Source organism: Physeter macrocephalus, chromosome 11 (assembly GCF_002837175.3).
Source record: "Physeter macrocephalus isolate SW-GA chromosome 11, ASM283717v5, whole genome shotgun sequence".
Classification (NCBI taxonomy): domain Eukaryota; kingdom Metazoa; phylum Chordata; class Mammalia; order Artiodactyla; family Physeteridae; genus Physeter; species Physeter macrocephalus.
In genome coordinates this window covers 170,799,678-170,825,877 of record NC_041224.1, presented here as the reverse complement: position 1 = coordinate 170,825,877, position 26,200 = coordinate 170,799,678, and the positions used below count along the sequence as shown (strand labels likewise).

At 38.0% G+C, this 26,200-nt stretch overlaps 1 protein-coding gene across 5 annotated transcripts in view; it reads left to right on the top strand.

Annotated features, from left to right (window-relative positions):
* Positions 1–16,873, top strand: part of ATXN3 (ataxin 3) — a 33,027-nt gene extending 16,154 nt beyond the window's left edge. For 4 of the 5 annotated variants that reach the window (XM_007105037.2, XM_007105039.3, XM_007105038.3 and 1 more), the window contains 5 exons: positions 3,669–3,801; positions 4,144–4,310; positions 5,611–5,707; positions 11,265–11,350; positions 16,012–16,873. In XM_007105037.2, coding sequence (XP_007105099.1) covers positions 3,669–3,801; positions 4,144–4,310; positions 5,611–5,707; positions 11,265–11,350; positions 16,012–16,106 — 578 coding nt within the window. In that variant the 3' untranslated portion in view covers positions 16,107–16,873. Of the gene's footprint in view, positions 1–3,668; positions 3,802–4,143; positions 4,311–5,610; positions 5,708–6,645; positions 6,700–11,264; positions 11,351–16,011 lie in introns of all 5 variants that reach the window. The other variant, XR_008618730.1, reaches the window with a different exon arrangement.
* The last annotated feature ends 9,327 nt before the right edge of the window (positions 16,874–26,200 follow it).

Sequence of the window (26,200 nt, the reverse complement as noted above, 5' to 3'; positions counted from 1 at the left end):
AAGAGAACGTCCTCATTTTTGTACCAGCAATCTATCACCTTGCTTCTATCTCTACCTGTGCTTTGAGCCTATTAAAATAGATGAATTGTCCCCTGTTCCTAACCAAGACCAACCTCTCCACTTTGGGGCTAGATCCCAGCTCCTCCCACCTACTCAGGATCTTTGCTTCTGCTTTTGTCACTCCACTCTACTGTGTGATTAGTTTCCCCCTCTTTTCTGTATTATTTCTATCAGCAGAGAAATACACTTTTTCTCTCCATTGAGTAAAAAGAAAAAGCATCTTCAACACCAGGAAACTCCAGCTGTCTCCCATTTTTATTTTCTCCTTAGAATCATCTCTAGTGTGTTGTCTCCTATTCATGAACTCATTCCAGTTACACTGTCATAACCAATGTGTCACTGAAAACCCTCTTCTCAGTGTCACCAATGACCTCCACATTTGCCACTGCCAGTATTCAATTCTCAGTCTTCCTTTGACCTCATCTTTTTTGAGGGTATAGTTGATTATATCCTCCTTTAAACAGAACAAAATAAAACTTCCTTACCAAGAATTTCAAACAAGTATAAAGTATGGAAAATAATGTGATGGATCCTCATGTAACCTTCTCCCAGCCTCAACAAATATCTCATGGCCAGTCTTGTTTTACCTTTACCCTACCCACTTCCTTTTCCAGTTTATTTTGAGAAAATACTAATTGTCTTATGTTCTTTGTAGGTGTCTTTTTAATTAAAATCTTTAAAAAACAAGGACTCTTTAAAATATATATATAGTCACAATACTATAATGACACATAAAAATTTAATTACAATTCTGTAGTAACATCAACTAATAACATCAACTAGCCAGCCACTGTTCAAATCTCCAGTCTCCTTGGTTGATTCTTCTGGGTTTTTTTTGGTTGTTTTTTTTTTTTACAGTTGAAGCAGGTTGAAATAAGGTTAATTGATTCCATTGGATTGCTATGTCTCTAAAATACATCTATAGGTTTCTTCTCTTAATTTTTTTCCTTGATAGATTCTTTTGAAGAAAATGGGTCTTTTGTTCTTTTTCCCACATTCTAGATTTTGCTGGTTGCATCCTTTTTTTCCTCTGAGCCCTGGATGCCCAATAGACTGGTCCTTATATCTAGAGGCTTGATCAGATTCAGGTTGATTTTGGGAGGACAGAATTCTCTTTACAGATGGTGGTGTCTAGTTATCTCTCTTTTTGTGATTTGGGTAGCTATTGGTGATCAATGCCTAGTCCATTATTTCATTGAAGACTGCAAAATGGTGATATCAGATTCCTGTCATTCCTTTATTTATTAGTTGGAGGACTTCTATACAAATAAACTTTCCCTCATCAACTGTTTGGTTATCCTGAAGTATAGTTCATATAGAAAAAGCAGGATAAATATATCTTTCATGTTTTTTAAATGAGTCAGTTTCATAGTATCCGTCCTCCAAAGGTAATTGGTTTGTTTCTGCAGTGTCATTGTAAACAAATCCATTAAAACCATAGTTCATATGGTTTAGTCCATTGTAATTATTATTCATGTTGATACTCAAAATTGTCCCATCTTGGATGAGTGGGAACCTTTTGAACTTGACTCCCAAGCTTCTGAAATGACCACTCTAGCCTTTTGAAGCCCTTCTTTCTCATATAATAAGAATTTTCAGTCTCATCTTGTATATTTCCTGCCCTTTTAGTAATGGTGGTTAGAGATCACAGTCTGGGCACTGGCATGCTTATTGCTACCAGGTTGGTTGTCACGTACCTCTCTCCAGTTTACATGTAGGATCATAGTGTTGTAACTTCTTTGATTTTATATACTTGTATCCCTTTTCTTTTATGCCTAAAACCTTTGTTCCTAGCTGTATCCTCCCTTCTTGAAATACTGTCTACGCAAGGCTTCCAGGCCTCTATGGAGGTTTACCTGCTATCATTGGCTGCTTCTTTCACATTCCTTTTATGGATCTTACTCTTTTCAATCTCTAACTAATGAAGTGACCCAGAGTTCAGTCCTTGGACAACTTCTTGACTGCTCTCCCATTATTTTAAATATCATCTCTAAATAAAGTCTATCTGCCAATAATTCCTTAGACTTTTATCTTCTGCCTAGACATCTACACTGAACACCAAACTCCTGACTTTGACATCTCCACTCAGAAGTCCAGAAAGCATTTTAAACTGAACACGTCTACAAAAGACGTATTTTTTTTCTCCCCATATACGCTATCCCTCAGGTTTTCCATTTGAGTAAGACCCACTCTTCTTGCATGCTGGTTCCTATATATTTTGTTGATAAAGCAGCCTAGAGTGCTCTTTTTAAGATGTAATGCACATCGTGGCACACCTTCATTCGTCAGCCCTTCAGTGGCTTCCTAGCACACTTAGAATGAGATCTGACCTTGAATGAAACCCGAGATCCTTACAGTGCCACCTCCATAAGGCAGTTTCTGCCCTTCCTGATGCTCTTCATGGAATAGCATCGCGAGCTGACATAGTTTATTCTAGAATCTAGAAACAGTTTTTTTGGCATAAAACATGTTAAACTGTCTGAACTCTGAGCACACTTGTCCTTGTGGAAAACAAATGTTAAGTGTATTATGATTTACTCTTTTGAGTTTTTCCATTAACAGTCCTTTTCATCTTTGTTCATTTGTTTCATTATCTGTTAATGCTCACAAAGAATATCCATAACAAGCACCAAAGCTGAAGAAAATTTATGGTAGAAAAATGTAAATTGAGGGACTTCCCTGGAGGTCCAGTGGTTAGGACTCTGCACTTCCAATGCAGGGGCACGGGTTCGATCCCTGGTCGGGGAACTAAGATCCCACATGCCACGTGGTGCAGCCAAAAACAAGAAATGAAGAAAAACGTAAAATTGATTAGAATGACTTAGGTGTAGCCCACCCTTATTTAGCTATTGTGTGGCATATCCAGCTGGGAAAACCCTGGCTTTCTAGAATCGTATTTATAAAAAATTACACTGGGCCAGTGTAATTTTTTTCAAAACATGAACTGCATCTTCAACACCTTGACTAGATTTGGGATATTGGCTTTCCAGCCCCTGTTTTCAGTTTGGAGGGGTGTGTATGTGTCAGGGTCAGGGGCAGCTATTTCCACAGATGACTCATTTTACCCATATTACACATTATTACACACATCCTCTGATTGTGTCCTCAATTAGCCCTCCGAGGAAGGTACAGTATAATCTATGTAGCAGTTGAAGAAACCAAGACATAGATGGGTAAAGGGGTTTACCACAGGCCAGGCAGCTAGGAAGGAGAAGAGATACAGGATTAAAACCCAGGTCATCTGATTCCAGATTCCTTGCTCTTCCTTATTCCTTTCCTTGCCTCTCTGATATCATTTAGTGTAACCTACTTGGTCAAGCACTGTTTTAGTAGATCCCTTTACAGATTCGATTACTTCTCATAGTCACTCTGTGAGATGGCTCTTCCCATTTTACAGGTGAAGAAAGCAAGGTTCAGAGACTAAGTAATTTGTCCTAGATCACCCCACTAGTAAGCGTAAGAATCATTATTTGAACCCAGGTACTCCTGACTGCTCAGTCTGTGTTCTTCCCACTGTTCTGTGCTGCCTCTCTATCTGCTGTCATTTTTAGTCAATTTTGAATCACTTGCTAACTGTTTTAGTTTATTTTTGCCTTTTTTTTTTTTAGGTTATTCTATATTTGTTGTTAAGGGTGATCTGCCAGACTGTGAAGCTGACCAACTCCTACAGATGATCAGGGTCCAACAGATGCATCGACCAAAACTTATTGGAGAAGAATTAGCACAACTCAAAGAACAGAGGTAAAATTGAGCTTGCAGTATGGAATACATGATAGTATTTCATTACAAAAATTAAATTTTCATGCTTACACTGAAGATGTGGTCCTTTTATTATTGGTGATTTTTTTTTAGACCTTTATGTTTTAGTGAAGTTTATTGGTTTAACCGTGGATCAACTGTGAATTATTTAAATATACTAACTTAGATTCACATCACAATAAAACCTTTATATTATTAGACCTTGTCTGCCAGAAAATGTGTAAGTTTTGACTTACATAAAAATCTTTGGTTTATAAATGTCTCTATGTTATATCTAAAGTAGAAGAGTGGTCTGCAGTTATTTTTAGTGCTTTTATTCTTTAGAGTCCAGAAAACAGATCTAGAACGCGTCTTAGAAGCAAATGATGGATCAGGAATGTTAGACGAAGATGAGGAGGATTTACAGAGGGCTCTGGCACTAAGTCGCCAAGAAATTGACTTGGAAGATGAAGAAGCAGATCTTCGCAGGGCCATTCAGCTCAGCATGCAAGGTATGGACATTCCGACACATACTTTATTCATTGTTGAAGAATTGATTCAGATCATTCTTAGTTCTTCCGGAAGTTAATGTACTATTGGTAGAAGTTCTTGGACAATCACTGCAGAAGCAATAGCTATGTACAATCAGTTATTGTTTTTTAGATTTCTTTTAAAACAACTTTTTATGGCTTTTGTTATATTAGGACTAGTTTTATTTTTATTTCTGGTTATTCCACTTGGTTATAATACTGTGCTAACACAATAGCAAACTGAGGTTAATCATTGTGAGGTCAGTGGGCCCTTACCCAGACCAACTGTTCTAAAAATGTATGCTAGTGGACATGAAGGCAGGCCTGGACAGAGAAAATAAATTGATTTTACAAAACTCTAACACTTAGTGGCTGTGCAGCTTACAGCTTAAGCCCACTTTGGTGAGCCCACTTTTTTAGTGATATAAGCCCATCAGCTGTGAGTAAAGATGCATCCCTCAGGGAATCCAAGCTGAGGGAGTTGTCTGGGATGTTGCTCAAAGGGGCTTACTTAAAAGTGTGAGAGGTTTTTTTTTTTTTTTTTTTTTTTTGTTTTTGTCTAATTAATGTGAATTTGCCTTCTACTTTCTAATGAAATTACTTGTCAGTTGAATTCCTTAAATATCTAAGTAAGGAATTCAGAGGTGTGCCAGGAGGCTCATGAGTACTCCATATGGTGTGCAGGCCCATTTTGGATTAGTAGAGCCCTGCTAGATTAGCCCAGTAATGGACAGACACCAGCTTTAATAGTTTTAGATATTTCTGTGTACTTTACTCCTCTTTCCACTTTATTTCACAGTTTGTGCAGAATCTCTGATTGGTGCAATAATGAAGTGAGAACATGGAAACATACTTAAGTTGTTGTAGTACCCAAATGTTTGAGGATAGAGGGATACAGAGAATGGGTTTGTTTTATGATCATCCACTTCGAGTTGCTTCTAGGAATTCTATGCCTTTGAAAGTGCAGATTCATTTCTAATAAGAGAGCACGCAAGTGTGGCGTTAATTATTTCTCCTACCAAGTTGGTCGTTGGGCTTACCTCCTCACATCCACTACATCACAGATGGGTAACAGCTTTGGTTGCAGTGGACACAGGTTAGATTTGAACTGCCTTATTCAGATTCTCCCTGAGACTTTCAGAGCCTTTCTTACATTTACAGAATGGTACAGAATATTTTTGAGAAGAAAACTTTTCAAAAGTTCCTTCACATAAGTATAAACATATTATTGCTTGAATTGGTAAATAAAATAGTTTTTTGTTCTGTTTTATTTTGCTTTTAGGTACTTCCAGAAACATACGTCAAGATATTCCACAGACATCAGGTACACATCTTACTTCAGAAGAGCTACGGAAGAGAAGAGAAGCCTACTTTGAAAAGTAAAGTAGTTGGTACAATATTAAAATTGCATATTTAATGTTTACCTTGGCTGTTTTGTTTGTAAACATACAGCTTTGACTTAAACCATTTATTTTATTGAGGGTTCTCTCCTTTTTTAAAATACTGGTTACTGCCTGACCCTATGAGCATTTGAATGTATTTTTTAAAAATTTGTAGCTAATAAACTGTGAAATCAAATATAATTTTAGGGGAAAACTTTGCCCCAGTACTAATTAAATTTACATGAAATAAGGTGAAGGAAACCCTGTAAAATTCGTCATCAAAAGGAAAATGGAATTGGGTCAAGGCAAGAGCAAAGCCTAATAATGATCCTTTGAATGTACTTCTTGGTTACCTGACCAACCCTGCAAAGTTCTCCTGTGAATTAATAGGAAAAACAGCATTTGCAGTAGGGGAACACACCCCCAAGTAGAGGTGATGGTTAATTGCTCCATTCATTGCCACAGTAGGGGGGTACTGCAGGCCCATCAGCATCAGGGACATGAGGGTAACCATAAATCTGAATCATCAGCTCCTAAAACCTAACTTTGTGCCCAGGTTTATAAGTGCTTTCAAAACAGAAATTTCACCTATAAAATTATCCTTTCCAGTAACTGTCACTCACAAGTCTTCATCCCTTTTTCTTTTTTTAATGATATAACTTCATCTTAAGATCACAAGATCTATAACGATACTCAGATCCTCTGATCCCAGGTCAGAAAACAAAGGGCAGTGGCTGAGTCTGGCCTGTTATTTACTATATTTCAACAATTCTAAGGTGCACATTTTTTCACATTTCAACATCTCTGCAATTCAGAAGACTCGTACACATCAGAGTTGGTAGTACTTTAGTAGTATCTAAAATGTTAGAGCATTTTACATTTGATGGTATAATGAAGATAATATTTACTTTCTTTTCTGTTTTTTTTTTTCTAAGTCACAGCTCAGAAGTATATGAAGGAAAGTTCTGATCAACTGACATCCTCTTAATGTGAGATATTTCTAGTCTTTATTCAGTGATAGATTAATGGATTTAATTATGTATAAAATTTCAAAATAGTGCTTATTAGTGCTTGTCACTCCCTTTTAAACTTTAAAATTAACTTTTTTTATTTTTTAATTATGATAAACTTCAAATTTATATAAAAGTAGAGAAACCAGCATAAGGAACCCCTATTTATCTGTTGCCCAGATTTAACAGATATCAGCACATGGGCCATCTTGGTTTTTTTTATGCCCCCATCTCCCATGCTTTCTACTCTCCCACCCCCAGGGTGGGATTATTTTGTAACAAATCTAAATCATCATACTGCATCTGTATTAATTTCCGTGTGTGTCTCTAAAATATATGTTTTTTTCTTAATATAGCCAAATGCTCTTGTCATACAATAATGGAATAATTATCACATAATTATTAATGGTAGTTCTATAATATCATCAGCTATCTAGTTATTGCTAAAAATAGCTTTAAATGTTTAATTCGATAAAAATAATATTTTGGAAATTGTATATTTAGAGATATCTAAATTAAAAAAAACATAATCTTACCTTTAATAACTGATGTGAGTGTTTTGGCAGTCACACGCTTGTAGTCACACAAATGCCCATATATTGTATATCAGTTATACCCATTTTCCCATGATACTAAATATTCTTTGTAGTAGGCTATGTTATATTTCATAAAATGAATTTATGTATCACAATTTATGAACCTTTTGATTTTTGCTATTATAATTAATAGTGCAATGAACAATCCTTGTATTGACTTTATGCCTCACATCTCTCATCGTTTCTGCTAATTATTCTGAGAATTTCAGATTACTAAGTTAAAGGACATGAACATTTTTAAGGCCTTGGTACAGATTTCTAAACTGCTCTCCAGAACAGTTTCCAAGTGATACTTCTGCCATGCTTTTTTTCAGACTTCAATTTTTTTCAGAATAAAATGGTCCAAACAGACATACTTTATAGAGAAACTATAAAATTCACAAGTACGTGTAAGAAAAAGAAAATGTCTTTAAAATATAAAAACAAATCCCTCTTTTTAAAAAAAAAAAGTTTTTTAGATTTTTTTGGATTAAAAATGTAGAATTTCCAATGAGTTAAACTTTTTAGAATACAAAGGATAATGCAGTAACATTCCATAATGACTAAGTAAGTTATAACAAGCGCAATACCAGCTGTAACTAATGCAGGTGTTTTATTCAACGTTGCACCCTTTTTTAAATGTTTGAGTCTCCTTTCTGACTGGGGGTAGTTGATTGGGTAAGAAAGTACTGTGATGGCTTCTAGCTTCGGCTTACTATCCTCTGCCTCCTGGTTTGGCCTTGAAAATACTGGTGAGAACTTGAGTAGAACTAGAGAATATTTTACACAGTTACTTGTTGCTGAGAAGAGTTAAGAGCTAACTTCTTGGGGTTTCTTTTTAACTTTGGCTAGCATTCAGAATCTTGTAGGACTCATTAGTGAAGGAGCTGAGAAACTAATTTTTGCCTTTCAGTAGAATTCCTGATTACTAAACCTATATGGGTCCTTGTCTCAATAGCTTCTATTTTGGAGAACTTGGCTCTAAGGTTATGGAGCCGTTTCTTCCCTCTGATCCTTTCCAAACTGACCCTGGTGCTAATTTGTTTTTCATTGAAATTTATAGGGTTTTTTTTTTTCCTGTAGAGTGTTTGAAGCTTCACACTTAATATAGTAGCCACAGTGTTCATGCATTAAGCATGAAAATGCTGTTGAAAGTCTACCTGTTACAAATTCATAGTTTACGAGTAAGAGCTGTTAACTGATATTTTCGTAGCCATGATATTTTTTCCAGTGGTAATCTCCAAATCCATGGTACCTATCATAAAACCCTGAGCAAAACTCTGCTGTGTCAGCTATGTCACTGTAAAACCTTAACTCACATGTTATGTGCATCAGATGAGGCAGTGTGTACAACTGTTCTGTAAACTGTGAAGTAGCCTACAGGTATATGTCAGTGTCATTAATGCCTTCTCCAGGTGTAGCTCTGAAATGATTCAGGTTCTTTCTTTCTGTCGCTAAATTTCCCAACAGGAGGGAAACAAATGTTTTCATAGCCATGGATTGCTATGATTTTTTTTGACTGCCTGTTATTTGAGCTACCGCTTCAGTGGCGCGGCATAGTTTATCAGGGTTCAGTTTAAGAAACAGAAATGACTTAGAGATGTCTTAAGCAGAAAAGAATTTAATACATAAATTAAGGGCTTACACAATCTTGGGAAGAGCTGGAGGGGCACGCTGTAGGCCAGGCCTCCAGAATACCACAGACCAACTTGTTGGAAGAGCTGCAGTGCTGCCCCAGTAGGATGATGGGGAATCAGGATATCAAGTTTAAGAACACACTGCTTTAGCTGTGATCCTGGCATCAAGAAGCTGCCACTACAGTTGCCTAGATGTGGGAACCTGAAGTCTGGCCCCCACTGAAACTGCCAGGAAGCAGAATTCTGGAACTGGCATCTCCATGGCTTTACTTGCCCGCAGAGAACAACAAAAGCGGCAGGAAGATGGCTGTGCCTCATCGGCCTTGTAAATCTCATGCAAGTGTTTAATTGGTAACCAGAATCCTAGCTATAAAGCAGTCTAAGACATGTAGTTTTGAGTTTCCCAGCCTCTGTCATACCGAAGGCACGTTAGAAGGCACAGTGAGAATGGATGCTGATTTGCTACTTGAACATGTTCCATCTTACAGTGTCATCACATACGAAAGGCGTCAGAATTGTTTCAAGGTTGGCAGTTGATTTACTTCTCACTTTAAAGTAGAATAAAGGTTATCCTTCTAAAGTGTTTGTCTCACCAGTCACTCGCTTGCATTGTGACATACTTTCTTGAATGGAGGGGAAGGAGGGCATGGAGAGGATGTGCCAGGAATTCCTCTCCTCACAGCCTGTCTTTCTTGTGCCATGTTCCAGGATCAGGGTATGCTAGGGGGAGCCCAGTGCCTATGTGTCCCTCATTAGCCATGCTCACCAGAGTCATAAACCCATGCACACGTCAGTGTCTGGCTCAAAGGCCAACAGAGAGAAACTGAAAGTCCCACTGGCTGAATCTTCTTTGTTGCTCATATTTAAAACACAGGATTAAGAGGGACCCTAGAAAAAAATATGCTATTCTTTTCATAGTGTTACTGGTCATTTTAAAATTCTGCTTCCTTTAAAAATCCTTTTATGCATTTTTTGAAAGCTATAGCTTCTTGCTTAGATTGTCAGATGTTTATACGTTTTGCTTTTAAAATTTTTAGCATATACATATGTACATATATGAAATAATTTAAAATTTACGCCAAAGCAGAAGTAGTTCACAGAGCTCCTTATACCCTCCACCCAGATTCCCTAATAGTTGATATTTCTGAACCACTTGAAAATAACTTGCAGACACAGTTTCCCATTACATCTCTCAATACTTCAGTGTCTGTTTTCTAAGTACAAGGACATTCTCCTACATGTTTATATCATAACTGTCATATTTAAATGTTTTAATATTTGGATTATGACATTGATTTTCCTTTTGAAAAAAATACAGGGAGAAATTATTTTAATGCAACAGGTATTACTGAAACTTGATAATGCAGTTTAAATAGTTGTTTTCTTTCATTCATCAAGTATTTGGTGACAGGCACAATTTTAGGCACTGGGGAAACAAACAGGATAAGCTTTGTGCTCTTGTTAGTTGACACTGTAAAGAGGGGGACAGGCAGAAGAATATCATGGTGCTAAGTTTATGCTGAAAATTAAAATGGAGTGATGAGCGCGTGAGGACGCCAGGTGGCTGCTTTAGGTGGGGTGGTCAGGAGAGGGATCTCTGAGAAGATACTGAAGCCCAGATCTGACGATGGCAAGAGGAGCCAGCCATGGAAAGATCACGTTAACTCGCGTGGTAATTTGAGACGCTTTATCTTCTCAAAGGTGCTTATTTTCAGTGACTTCCAACAATATTAAGGATCTGTAAATAAATACGTTTGCATAAAAATAGCTACCAGTGACTCCTTTTGTACAATGTGTTATTTTTGTGGTGAAAATACCTACCCATTAATTTGCCTGATAAATTCGAATTTTCTAAGTTTTCTAGGGTCAGCACTGTGATGCTTTTCAGTAATTTATATGAGACTGATTGCTCTTTTTTTTTTTAATTGAAGTGTAGTTGGTTTATAAGGTTGTACTAATTTCAAATGTACAGCAAGGTGATTGACTTTTAGATAGATATATATTCTTTCTCAGATTCTTTTCCATTAGAGGTTATTACAAGATATTGAATATAGTTCCCTGTGCTATCCAGTAGGACCTTGTTTATGTATTTTATATATAGTAGTGTGTATCTGTGAATCCCAAACTCCTAATTTATTCCCCCCCTTCCCCTTTGGTAACCATAAGTTTGTTTTCTGTCCGAGTGATTGCTCATGCCTTCTTTTGTGGTGTTCATGCCAGTGACTCTTCTGTTTTGTGGAACCTTTTATTTTCCACGTGAATATTTTTTCTCGTGGCGTATTTATTCTTAGGTTTTGTTTTTTAAATACACATTCACTCTTGAATGTTTCAGGCAGCAGCAGCAGCAGCAGCAAGATCCACCAGGACATCCATGTGAAAAGCCGAACGCAAGTTCAGGAGCACTTGACGGTGACCTAGGTACGCCTCTCTGATTGTATATCCCATTTGTTACCTGCACGCTCTGTTTGACACCCAGACTCCATGTGATTTTTGGCTTTATAGGCTTTTTTTTCCTCCTCGCTTTCATTATATTGAAACTCTTAAAGGAATTTGTAATCTACCAAACTTTGTTGGATTAAGGAGCAAGCTAACTCCTTAGTGTATCCTTAAGTGCCCTTAAAGCACTTAAGCAATGTTTTGCTTTAAAATTGTAAACATCACTTGCAACTTCACAGTAATTCGTACATTCTCCAAAAATTTCTCAGAGATAATGAATATTAGTAGGTGGAAAATAAGTTCATTTTACCACTGGGAAAACTGAAAACACCTGAGTGTAGTCCAGATTACAACAAAGAAATTTAGAGTTACTCCTCCGGCCTTGGTTTAATAATAGGTCTTAAACTTTGGCCAATTATTGGTAGTAGAAATCGAGTGAGAAGGAAACTGTACATGACAAAGAACTTTTAAGCAGAATATTGTAAAGAACTCTCAAAACTAAAATAAGAAAACAATCCAAAAAGAGGAGTGAAGGATTTGAACAGACACTTCACCAAATATATGGATGACAAATAGCACATGAAAACATGCTCAACATCACTAGTCATTAGGGAAGTGCAAATTAAACCCACAATGAGACACCATTACACACCTACAAGAATGGCTTAATAAAATAATTAAATTAACAATACCAAATGCGGCAAGAATCAGAGCAACTGGGACTCATACATTGTTAATAGGAACGTAAAATGGTACAGCAATTTTGGAAAACGGTTTAATATTTTCTTAAAAACTTAAACGTACACTTAACCATGTGATCCAGTAGTCGCACTCCTAGGTATATAACCAAGAGAAAAGAAAATTGAGGTTCACACAAAATCTTGTATATGAATCCTTACAGCAGCTTTGTTCATAATAACCCCAAACTGGAAACTGCTTACATGTTGTCCTTCAGCTGGTACATACCACAGAAACTGTGCTACATCCAAACAGTGGACTACTATTAGCAATAAAAAGGAATGAATGGGTACTTTTTCCTAATCATTCCGCTAAGTATAGCTAACAACCCTGGACATTTGTATAAAACAAATATAAGAAGAATCTGAAAGGTAGAAGACAGACTGGCTGAGAAGCTCAGGACCAGAGGAGGACATAGTGGTCAGTATTCTGGGTTTTCTTTTTGCCCCAAGAAAAGCCTGCTCTATGGAGCCAAAAGGGACTACTTGGAAGACAAAAACTTTTAGATAATAAACACTCTAGTCCAGGCAGCCTGGACTAGGTAAATAAACTGGTCCTACTGCCACCCTACCCCATTGGCAAAGGCCAAGTAACGTAATGAGGCACATCTCCCGCCTCTCCGGGCCAGAGTGGTGTCAGAAAAAGCCAAGTGGAGAGCTGGGATTTTCTTTTCCTCCAGGAGACAATGATGCCCCTTTTCCCATGGTGTCAGTGGTCTTAGGGAGCCTGGACTTCCACCCAGCAATAAAGAGGCATCCTTCTGGCTTGTCGCCTGGGTGATGTCAGAAGAGGTGGAGTGGAGAATCAGGCCATCACTGATTCGAGGCAGTAATGAGGAGACCACCCCCACAGTGCCAGTGAGAAGCAGTAACGAGGCATTCCTACCCCTCCCAATCAGGCAGGTATCAGTGGGAAGCCGGAACCCCCACGGATGTTCAACAGTAGTGGTCACACACACCCTCTCCCCATCTGGAAGCAGCGGGGCAGCACCCCTTTTCTGCCACTGGTGCTCGTGTCAGAGGAGGCCTGCTGAAAGAGGAGATTTAAATAAGATTCACGGGACTTGCCTGGAGGCGCAGTGGTTAAGAATCCGCCTGCCAATGCAGGGGACACGGGTTCGAGCCCTGGTCCGGGAAGATCCCACATGCCGCGGAGCAACTAAGCCTGTGCGCCACAACTACTGAGCCTGCACTCTAGAGCCCGCGAGCCACACTGCCGAGCCCGTGTGCCACAACTACTGAAGCCCACGCGCCTAGAGCCCATGCTCCGCCATAAGAGAAGCCACCACGATAAGAAGCCCACGCACCACAACAAAGAGTAGCCCCCGCTCGCCACAACTAGAGAAAGCCTGCATGCAGCAACGAAGACCCAACGCAGCCAAAAATAAATAAATAAATTTATTTATTTAAAAAATAAGATTCACATTCTTATAAGATAATACCCCAAATATCCAGGATTCACTTAAAAATCACTTGTCATATCAAGAGCCTGGAAAATTTCAACTTGAATGAGAAAAGACAATCAGTAGACACCATCACCAAAATGACACTGATGTTAGAATTATCTGGCAAGGATTTTAAATTAGCAACCATCATAAAATGCTACAGTGAGCAGTAATGGACATGCTTGAAACAAATGAAAAAAATAAAAAGCCTTAGGAAAGAGATAGAAGATATAAAGAAGAACCAAATAGAAATTTTAGAACTGAAAAATAACAATAACTGAAATTTTGAAACTCAGTGGACAGACCCAACAGGTGGATGGAAGGACAGAGAAAAGAATCAGTGTGAACTCGAAGACAGAACAGTAGATATTACCCATTCTGAGCAACAAAGAGAATTAGACTGGAAAAAATTAACAGAGCCTGAGACCTGTGGGGAAGATCTAACATTTGTGCCATGGGAGTTCCAGAAGGAGATGAGAAAGAGGGTATAGCTGAAAGAGTATTTAAAGAAATAATAGCTGAAAATTCCCCCAATTGGCAAAAGGTACCAACCTATGGATTCTAGAAGCTGAGTGAGCCTCAAACAGAATGAACCGAAAGAAATCCATGCCAAAACACATCATAGTCTAACTTCTGAAATTTCTGAAGACAAAAGAAAAATCTTAAAATCAGCTAGAAACAGCTTGCCTACAGCAATTTGCATGACATCAGATTTCTCATCTGAAATCGTGGAGGTCAGAAGGAAGTGACACGCACATTTTTCAAGTGCTGAAAGAAGAGAAGTCTCAACCCAGAATTAATGAAAATTTTCTTCAGGAATGAAGGGGAAAATAATGGCTAAAGGAAGTTCTCTAAACAGAACTGTTAAAAAGTAACTTTGGGGTCTTCCCTGGTGGCGCAGTGGTTGCGCGTCCGCCTGCCGATGCAGGGGAACCGGGTTCGCGCCCCGGTCTGGGAGAATCCCACGTGCCGCGGAGCGGCTGGGCCCGTGGGCCATGGCCGCTGGGCCTGCGCGTCCGGAGCCTGTGCTCTGCAACGGGAGAGGCCACAGCTGAGGGAGGCCCGCATACCACAAAAAAAAAAAAAAAAAAAAAAAAAAAAAAGTAACTTTGAAACATAAAGAAGGAAAAAAGAACAGTAGAAAGAATAAAAATATGGGTAAGCACGATAGACTTTCCTTTTCAGTTTTCTAAATTACATTTGACGACTGAAGGAAGAATTGTAACATTGATTTGGTTTTTAACGTAAAATGTAGGAAATACTTAAGGCAGTTATAAACAGGGGAAAGTAAAGGGAGGTAAGATTTCTAACTTTCATTTGAACTGGTATAGCCACTCTGGAAAATAATTTGGTAATTTCTGTAAAAACTGAACATACATTGACCATGCAACCAGCAGTTATATTCCCATTTAATACCAGAGAAATGAAAACTTCCATCCATGCAAAAACCTGTACATGAATGTTCATAGCAGCTTTATTTGTCATGATCAAAAACTGGAAAAAAACAAATGTCCTACAGTAGGTGAATGGTTAAACATGCTGCGGTACCTCCATACCATGGATACCACTCGGGATTAAAAAGAAACCAACTGTGGACACATGCACCAGCTTGGATGCATCTCAAGGGCATTATGCTGAGCACAAAAAAAAATCTCAAAAGATCTTATACTGTTTGATTCTATGTGTGTAACATTCTAAAAATGACATTTATAGAGATGGAAAGCAAATTAGTGGTTGCCTGCAGTTAGGGAAGATGGGGGGGAGAGAAGTGGGTGTGACTAAAAAGGGATGGCAGGAAGGAGATCTTGATGGTGCCATAACAGTTCTCTGTCTTGATTGCGGTGGCGGTGGTTACACGAATCTACATGTATGACGAAGTCCCAATATTCAGATTTAGGTTTGAGCTATAGTTATGTAAGATTTAATTATTAGGTGAAATTTAGCCAGAGTGTACACAGGACCTCCCTGAACTATCTTTGCACCTTCCTGTAAGTAAATAATTATTTCTCAAAACAAACTTTTTTTAACTAATTCATCATCGATAGACACAAAGTTAAATTTTCTTCCCCTTAGCTGAATGCTTTTAAGTGAAAGATGCCATACTAAAAGGCTACATAATGATTCCATTTGTGTTGACATGCAGGAAAAGGCAGAACTGTAGGGCAGAGAACTGATCAGTGGTTGCCTAGACTTAGGGCTTGGGGATTGACTACAAAGGGGCAGTGCGAGGGAATATTTTTGATCAGTGGGACAGTTCTGTAGCTGGGTGGTGATAATGGTTATACCACTCTATGTATTTGTCAAAACTTACAGAATTATAAAAGTGGATTTTATTGTATGTAAACTTTTAAAATCAACAAAGGAAACTATAGTAGTCAAACAGTTTCTAAGAGCTTACCTTTTGATGACTTTGGAAATTTTCTAGAAATTTCTAAGAAATATGTGTTTTTATCCCCAACAGGTGATGCTATGAGTGAAGAAGACATGCTTCAGGCAGCTGTGACCATGTCTTTAGAAACTGTTAGAAGTAATTTCAAAACGGAAGGAAAAAAATAATACCTTTCACAAATCATTTAGATATTCAGTCTTTCCAATATTGTCCTGTGTGTTTACAGCATAGGGTCCATTTTGGTAATGTGTCAAAGAGAACAATTTTCAACAGAGGAAATAAGACTTAGGTGGTTTGCAAACAAAAAGCTGAGAGGGTGAAAAATACATCCGTTGTAGGACTAAATAATGATCCTCCAAACACTAGCCAAAGAGGCATTCAGCAATTAAAGAAATTTAAAATAGTTTTCTAAATGTTCTTTTTTCTCTTTTGAGTGTGCAATATCTAACATGTTTAAAATTAGGGCATTTTTCTTGGATCTTTTTGCAGACCAACTAATTATAACCAGCTATTGCCACAGAACTTTTCCCCCACATTTTATCTTCTTTTCCTCCCTTCTGCATAGGGAATTTGGCTGACTTTCATAATCTAAAAGTTGCTCTTATTTCTCTTTAACCAAATTAACCTTTTAGGACAGTGTCTCTCCTCTGTGTTGATAATAGTAACAGTTCCAGAAGGATAAGCTGTTTACCCTCTATGTATTGTGCACTTGGGTGTTTTCTCATGTTATTTTCTCTGATCACAGTTTCTCTGCTGCGTGGTTTTCATTACTTTCTACAACTCTTTTGAAAGATGGTAATGTTTCTTGAGGTTTTGCTTTTTAAGCCCTCTAAGATGGGATCATTATTTCATGATTCTGGTGCATTCCTAAACTCTGAAATCAGCTCTGCACAAGTATTTGAGAATAAATGAGAATTTTGTTAATGTGTGAGCACATCCTTTCCGAAATGCTTTGTGAATGTCTTCTCAGTTATGTCAGAACTTTATAGGTTTGTTGTAACCCTCTTTCCTGCACCTTGTTATTTCCTTTTCTTTTCCAATTGAGAAAAATAGGAGAAGCATAGTGTGCAAGTTTCCTTCTGTTATAAAACAACATCCAGTGCCCGCCATGAATGTATGATAGATAAAATTTAACCTTCAATTTTAGTAGCAGTTTCATTTTATTTTTCCTCTTGTGCCTGGAGCTGTCTGTTCTGTTTACAATTGAGTCATGAGGTGCAGATGTCTGCTTCTGCTGTACATCTTTTAGTAGGTATAGTTTGCCAGAGATAATGATCTAGAACATGAAAATAACTTACCAACAAAACTACATTTAAATTTATACTGTGATTTAACACGTGCATTATGTTTAAATAGCTTAGAATTACAGAAGTCACAGTACTTACTGGATCTGTAAATAAGAAAGTCTTTAGTTTTGATAAACATTCTTTAATCAGGATGCAGAGTTTCTTGCTGGGTCAATGCAGTGGGATGATTTTGGTGAAAATTAACCATGTCTCTCTGAAATGGGCCTTTTAAATTCTATCATCTACTCCCCTTCCTTCATTCTCCATCCCCCTTTGAAGCCCTTTTGAATGATGAATTGTTCATAAGCTAAAATTTAAGAAGAAATTTCAGCGGACAACTTAGAAAATTAAAGTATGATATGTTGCCATATCCTGGTGTATGGCTACACACATTTTATCAGGGAAAAATTTTTGATGTAGGATTTATTGCTAACTGAAAAGAGATGAAAAACTGCCTTTTATTTATGATTATGAAATAGCTTTTTCTTGGATAGAGACAGATTTTTTTTTTAGTCATTATTTTGTGCCAAGTAAGTTTTCTGAGGTTTCCCTTACATAAAATTAGATGGTTTTCTTTTAAAATCTAAAGTTTTCTTTTGACAATTGAAAATGTTTTAGAAGAATTACAAAACTTTAGGACTACAAGGGATGTTGGATACTACTCCCTAAGATTTACAAACCAAAATATTTTAAGACTGGACATTTCTGTAGTTATCCCAAGTATGCTAGTCATATTGTCCATGGATATTTGGCCTGTATCTTTTCCCATTGAAAAATTACATTAAACTTTTCATATATTTGAATTGATGAGCTACCTAATATAAAAATGAGAAAATGAATATACATTTAAAAGTTTTAACCTTAAGAGTTAGGGTTAGTTTTTATATTACACACCCTTGTTAAAGCACTTAAAGAAATGTGGCATGTTGACCTTCGTTTGTTAAGGATTTTTTTAAAGCAGGGCCGAGCACACACTGGATATATTTGAATGTGTTTATTTAGTTGTGAAATTGTTATATATTTGGCAGGCAGATTCAGAATCACTAGTGAACTGCCATCTTGTGTGGATTGGCATATATTTAACTGAACATTTAGATTCCATTTCTTAATCAGTTGGCCAGTATGAAAAGATGCCAGTGCTCATAACCACAGTAAGAAAATTTTCAAGTTACACAAAGCTATATACAGTTCACACATCAGGAAGTGCTGTTTACTTTAAACCACCTGCAAGTCAGGAACAATGCAATTCACGATAACTGTCCTGCTAAGAACTTTATTTATATAAAGATTTCCATTCTGTTTTACCAATTGGGAACACCTTAATGTTTAATATTTAAACTATTGGTATCATTTTTCTAATGTATAATTTGTATTACTGGGATAAAATACGTACCATGACAATGCTAGCATTATAAGTAAAGTTTAAACAAGCTTTGGAAATAACACTTTCATACTTATAGATGTCATGGATTTATTAAGTAGTTATTTATGTTTTAAAAATTCAGAGAAGTTAACATCTGATCTAAACCATCAATGTACATTTTTATAGTAATTAACATACAAATATTTCAGTAATGTAAATTGTTTGAAAAGGTTGCAGCAGGTAAACTGTATATCAGCTCTAAGATCTTGGCCAAATAATTTACAATTCGCAGAATATTTAAGGAGGTAATTTTTCTTAATTAAGACTTTATTCATGCCAAAGTTAATGAGGAAAAACTCAACTAGTTGAGGATCATTATAGGCAAAACTACCCATAGTCTACATTGTTTCATTTAATATTAAGTCAAATAAAGTAAATTTTGTGCCAGTAAGAGCTTAAGTCACATTTTTAATGTCTGCATGTTTGATACTATTTTTAAATAGTATCAAGTTAGTGCCAAGATTTACTCAATGTCTTAAAATTGGCCCACTGGACCTGTGCAAATTCAAAAAAGATTGATTCTCAGTGCATAAGCAAAATATAATGATAATACTTGAAATAGCCTAGAATGAAAAATAAATCTTCATGTTTTAAATTCTTAAGAGGATTCAATTATTAATATTGATGACTTTCTATTAAAAACTTTATCTGCAATTGGAGAGGTCTATGGCCACTACTTTCAAAGTAAATTGTTTGTTGTAGCTGGGCCCTAACAAGCATGGGGATGTTACAGATGTGATCTTAATTAAGAAAAATCAGATTGGATTAACTAATCATTTCAGCAGTATAAGTAATTATTCATATTTTCAAAATAAACTTTGCTTCATTTCTGGTCCATTTATAACCAGCATCTTTTGCTAAAGAGATGAACCAACTCGTTTTTTTTTGTTGTTGTTGTTTTTTTTTTGCGGTACGCGGGCCTCTCACTGTTGTGGCCTCTCCCGTTGCGGAGCACAGGCTCCGGACGCGCAGGCTCAGTGGCCATGGCTCACGGGCCCAGCTGCTCCACGTTATGTGGGATCTTCCCGGACCGGGGCACGAACTCGTGTCCCCTGCATCGGCAGGCGGACTCTCAACCACTGCACCACCAGGGAAGCCCCCAACTCGTTTTTTAAAGTCTTATACATAAAATATTTTTGTTCCATTTTGCTCTCATGAATGAGAAGATTATTGACATGGTTGGTTAATTCTTGAATTTTTATCTTTTTGTTTTTTAATTTGAAGAAAACCTGCTATTTTAATTTTTTTGCAAAATGGTCTGGCATTTTAAGAATTAATGTTAGTAACCACTTCTAAATTTATAACAGTTGGCATGTTTAATTATGATAGTGTATCAATAAATATTTTAAGACTATGGATTCATAGGCTAGGAATGGGAAGCATTAGTGAAATATATGTGGAAATGCCTGATTCATTTAGGAAGCACTTCACTTGGCTCCTTCATATTTCAAAGGTGAATGTTTTCAGGAATTTTTTTTAAAGAGGAAAACATACATTTGAATGTGATTATCTAATTTCTACAACACTGGACTACTAGGAATAACTTTTTAAAAATTACTGTTCTGTACAAATAAACTTTGAAATTCAACTACCAAAAAACATCTGAAGTAAAAAGCATTCTTTTGGCCATGACACAAGTGCACTGTGGCAGTGCCATTTGCTCAGGACCCAACTCTGCAGCCCTTCTGTGTGTGCTCCTCTGTCTGAATTGTTTTGCCGTTAATACACACACAGGCCTTCCTGTCTGGTCCTTAGAAAAGCCGGGCTTCCAAAGCACTGTTGAACACTGAGGATACTGTTGTTAATGTGGATGTTCAATGAGTTGTATTTTAAATATCAAAGATTATTAAATAAAGATAATGTTTGCTTTTTTACTTCTGTTTTTATTTGTGTTTATTGTTAATTTATAGCTTTGCATTCAAAGTATGGTTGGAGCATCTGCACCCTCACAGCTTCTCAGAAATGCAGAGTTTCAGGCCACACTCCCACCTACTGGATCAGAACCTACATTTTTAACAAGATTCCCCAGGGGATTCACATGCAGAGTGAATTTGAGAAGCATTTTTTTATGGATGTGGTGCTGAATGAAGCAGGTCAGGGGAAGCCACTGATTCTCCATTCCAACTACAGTAACTGCTGCCAGAAGGCCCATTGTTACTGGATCCTCTGATCTTTTCTAAGAGAGGCTAAGAATTCCATATTTTTATTTGAAATCTGATTTTAAAATGTTGGCTCAGTTGCTTTTTTTAACCCTGAGAGCCAAGCAAAGCACATTACTGACAGTTTTAAGAGTGCCATTTTTCCTCATTTTATCTAACTCTGGACACCAGACTAACAATTGGAATCCACCTGGACTGATTGAGGGTTATAGAATCCTCAGGTTTTATAATGAGCGTTGTAGATCCATTTTAGCTTTAGTTAGGGTTGGGCACAAATTTTGAAACAAAAATTTCACATTGATCACATGTATCTTTTTAGCATAACTTCATAGCTTAGTCCTCAGAAGGACCAATCCATTGAATTTGGATGCCACGAAATGACTGATCTCATCAACATCACCTGTGGGCCCTATGAAACGTACAAGTTGATTTGAATGCCCATTTTATGATTAGCTAAGAACTTTTATAAAGGATAGGCAAATTTTGGGTTGTCCTTATCCTGAAGATTTGCCTTTCAGACACTTGAAAAATGAGGAGGCATTATACTGCCTGGGGAAACAGCAAGCACAATGACTAAGGCAGAGGTGGTTGCTTGTCTCTGAAGAACAGAGAGAGCTGGAGAGGCTAGCAGGTAATGAACAAAAGCTGGAACTGGGATGTAGGCAAAATCTTATGTACAGTTTTATAAAGATAAGTTTGAATTGTATTTATATTTTATTACACCAAACAATCTGATTCTAGAATATTCTCTCTAGAATATCCCAAGCCTTTTTTAAAAAAAATCTCCAAAGGCCCATTAACTACATCTGCTACCAAAGAGCCTTCCATGCCAGTGTCCGTCTTAAGCAACCTGAAGAACTGAATTTTTAACCCTCAAGGTATATTGCTTCACCTATACCTCAGGTCAGAATTTTAGGCAAGGCTCCCCCTTCCCACTTGTGCATTTTGTTTTCCTTCCCGTTACATTTATGCAGTATTTTTCATCACTGTCAGAAACTACCGTTTTGAAAACTTAGCACTGTATTGATATTTTGCTTGTCAATCCACATCATCAATTGTAGTGATTAATATCTGAGTAGCTCCCTTTGGTCTTTCTCAGCCACTTCTAGTCCAGGACATCATCATGTCACATATAAGCATGTGCCATAACATCTTACCCGTTCACTTGGCCTTCGGCCTCTCTGTTTTTGAAACCAGCTTTCCCAAAGCTCTTTAGGCCTGTCACTCCAATTACCTTTAAGTGAACCTTCATTACGGTCAACGTGTTATCATATGAAATGATGTGTAAATATTGGAAAGGATGATGCCGAATTATTTGCTGATATGATTGTACACCTAGAGAACACAAGGAAATTAACTGAAAAGCTACTGGAACTAATGAGGGAGGTCAATAAGTCAACAAAAACCAATAGCTTGTCTGTATACCAGCAATAACCTGGTAGAAAATAAGATGCAAAAGTACCACGCTCAACAATGTCTAATCCTTGGAGCACCAGACGGGTCATAAGTTCCAAGCAAAGGTGAGTGGAATGGCCTTGTCTCAGCCCCAAACCACACACTGTCACACAGGCCCTGAGCAGCTCTGCTGGTACCCAGAGTCCTGCTGAGTCTCTCAGAAAATCGTTCAGTTGGGTTCTGGTATTCACCCCTCTAAAGTGGCTCAAACCCAGTGCCAGAGGCCAGGAAGGAGCTGATCCCACACCTTTCATGCCTTCTCCAAATAAGATATGTTTTCTCCAAAAGCTGTGTTTCTCTTCTGCACAAGGGCAGCCCTGTCTCCAACACTGAAAACATTCTCAGGCCCAAAGCAGATTTAGCTTTTTTGAACAATCATCTGAATCGTCTCCCAGGGACTTTTAGTTAAGTGCAGAGGATTACTGTGTGATTCTACTTATGAGGTCCTTAGACCGGTCAAACCCATAGAGACAGGAAATAGAATGGTGGTTGCCAGGGGCTGGGTAGAGGAGGGACTAAGGAGTTGTTATTTAATGGGTACAGTGTTGCAGTTTAGGGAGATGAAAAATGTTCTGGCAATGGATGGTGATGATTGCACAACAATGGGCATGTACTTAATGCCACTGAACTGTATACTTAAAAACAGTAAATTTTATGTATATTTTATCACAATAAAAAATACAGGGCTTCCCTGGTGGCGCAGTGGTTGCGCGTCCGCCTGCCGATGCAGGGGAACCGGGTTCGCGCCCTGGTATGGGAGGGTCCCACATGCCACGGAGCGGCTGGGCCCGTGAGCCATGGCCGCTGAGCCTGCGCGTCCGGAGCCTGTGCTCCGCGACGGGAGAGGCCACAACAGAGGAAGGCCCGCATACCACAAAAAAAAAAAAAAAAAAAAAAATACATAGGATTGATCACTCACTGTATTTACTCCCTTCCAAAATCCCACCTAAATGAAAGTAAAGGGACTTCCTTGGTGGTCCAGTGGTTAAGAATCCGCCTGCCAGTGCAGGGGACACGGGTTCGATCCCTGCTCCGAGAAGATCCCACGTGCTGCGGAGCAACTAAGCCCGAGCGCCACAACTACTGAGGCCGTGTGCTGCAACTACTGAAGCCCACGTGCCTAGAGCCTGTACTCCGCAACAAGAGAAGCCACCACAATGAGAAGCCTGCACACCACAATGAAGAGCAGCCCCTGCTCGCCACAACTAGAGAAAGCCCGTGCACAGCAATGAAGACCCAACACAGCCAAAAATAATAAAATTTTAAAAAAAGGAACTACATAAATTAAAGAAAAAAAATATAAACCCATAAGTACAGAGAGACCAGCAGAAGAGATGAATTCATTAGATTAGATTTGACTGTCATAGAAAAACCTAATATAACAGTGACTTCACACGCTACAAATTTTTTTCTCTCTCATCTTCAGGAAATGTAGAGGTTGCCAATCCAGGGCTGATAGGGCATCACACAGTGTCGGGAATCTGCTTTCTGTATTCTTGCTTTACATACATGGCTTCCATTTTGCTAATGTCAACTCATGGATCTAAGACAGCTGCTATGGTGCCCATGCTTACATCTGCATTCCAGCAATCAGAAATCAAAAGGAGGGTGGGAAAAGGCCATGTGCCCTTTCTTTAAGGTTACCTCCTTAAAGTTGCACACACCACTTCCACTTATATGACATGGGCCAGAACTGAATCGCATGGCCACTCCTAGCTACAAGGTGGTTTTCATTCTGGGTGGTCACGAGTCTTAGTTTGAGCACCCTAGAGGCAGACCCTGAGATAAGTGAAAACTATTTTTAAAAAGTGCTCCCAGGAAGAAATGGAACAGGTAAAGGCGGGTGGGAGATAAGAAAAGGAAGCCAAGCAAGGGTGTAACAGTAAACAGAGCCTCAATCTTGCAGACAGGTCCAGAGGAAGTATAGTCACATCTTAGAGATGTCCCACCATGGGCAGGGGAGTTGTGTCATTTTAAAACGCTACTGAACAAGGTTGTGTTTCAGCTCTCTTGGGCATAGGCAACGTGGGCTCTGGCAGCCTGAAGGCAGTCCTCTGCCAAAGAGAAATGGGTGCTGACTTTTGGGAGTAAAAGCACCCCAAGGATAGGTGTGCATGAAAACGGTAAAGGGGTGATGGGATCAGAAGGGGCACTGGCATCTTTTACTGTACAATTGTCCAGGTAAAAAGTGACGGTTCAATTACTATGCCCAAAGGGGAGAACAGACTTTGGGGAACAATTAGCAGTCACTGCCAGTTGAGGCAACAGCAGAAGAGAGATGCGAACTTTTCTTTGGAAGACGGAGAAAGTTGATACAGGAATGAGCAGAACTGAGGAAGGTGCATACTAAGTATTAAAGAGAAGGACATCCAGCAGTACACAGGACATGAAGCAACAACTATCATGGAAGGTGGGGGTGAGATGTAGACTGAAACCAGGCGGATTGATTAAAAATATCCGAAAAACAGCTGTTTCCCTAGAGAGGGGCCATTCATCAATAAAAAGTATTTTAAATAATTTGCAGAACTAAAAGACATGGTTTTTGAAAGGGTTTGCTGAGTCCCCAACATAATTAATGAAACAACAAACCCACCCCAAGGCACATCATTATTAATTTCAGAGCATCACAGATAAAGGGAAGCATCTACGAGGTTCCATAAAGAAAAACAGGCCCAGAGAATAGGTCATGGGAGAGTGGAGCAGGGAAACGGAGGACTCCGGGTAGAAAGGACTGAGTCTAAGCAAATAATAGAATTCTTGATACTTTCTTGAAGAATTAGGAGCATGTTTTACAATTCTGTTGCTAAGTTTTAGAAGGATTCGTGATTCTGTAGTAACAGAAAATTGTGCAAATCTAAAAGATGGAATTTGTTAACTTCAGGAAGAACAGAAGTTTGAAAAATAAAGGAAATGTAATCTTAGCATACCATGTGGCTCAGCAATGAACAACACTTATGTAGTGATATAAAGTAAACTTTAATTGGTGATGTTACCAATATTTATGGTATCACTCTATTGGGAGCTCAGAAGGAAGGGAAATAGAGGCATGTGGTAATACAAGACTGCTAAATCTTTTAGTTTCTGTAATAGAGAGAAGGTAATGTCTAAAATTAATGAGAAAATGGCAATTATAAGCATAATATTTAGAAATTCAGAGGAAAAGAGCAGACTAATATTTTAAATTCTACTTAAAAATTTTTTTTTCTTCACATTTGCATAAATAAAACATTTGGATGGTTTCATCAGAACAAAGGAACTGTTCTCCCTAGAGAAGTATTGGTGATGCTGCCTCGAGAAATGGAAACCAGTTTGCAGTTGATAGTACTTTTTGTTGTTGTTGTTGTTAGCTTTTTAAAAAAATCTTCTACCTGTTGAGGTTACAAAAATCCTAAGTTCAGAATTTCAGCTGGGCAGCCTGGATCCCACCACGTGGAGCATTGCAGATTCATGGGCTCTGTCTGATGTGGTATGTTTGATATTGCTGGGCTGATTCTGCTACTCATTAAGTGATGATGAACACACTTATTAGCTACAGGGGTTTTGGGTAGGAAAAAGAAGAGGTGTCTTCAGCCCAAACTTCATCAAACTTGCATGTCTTTTAACTTTTTATTATAAAAAATTTCAAACCTATGCAAAAGTAAAAGACCAATATAATGAACCCCTATGTACCCATCACCCAGCATCAACAATGATCAAGTCCTGACAATTCCTGTTTCACCTACCCTGTCCCCATTTTTCTGAAGCACATCCCAAACATCATATCATGCTATTTATCAGAACCAAACTTTAAGTCTCTCAGACCATAGTCCATTGCACTGTAAACAATCCCCCATAAGGAGGACTTTAGGACATGGCTTTTATGTTAATAACTTAATACATGATGTGAAGACATATATTTTGTTTGTTTTCTTCATTAACTGCAGTATCTTTATGGCATA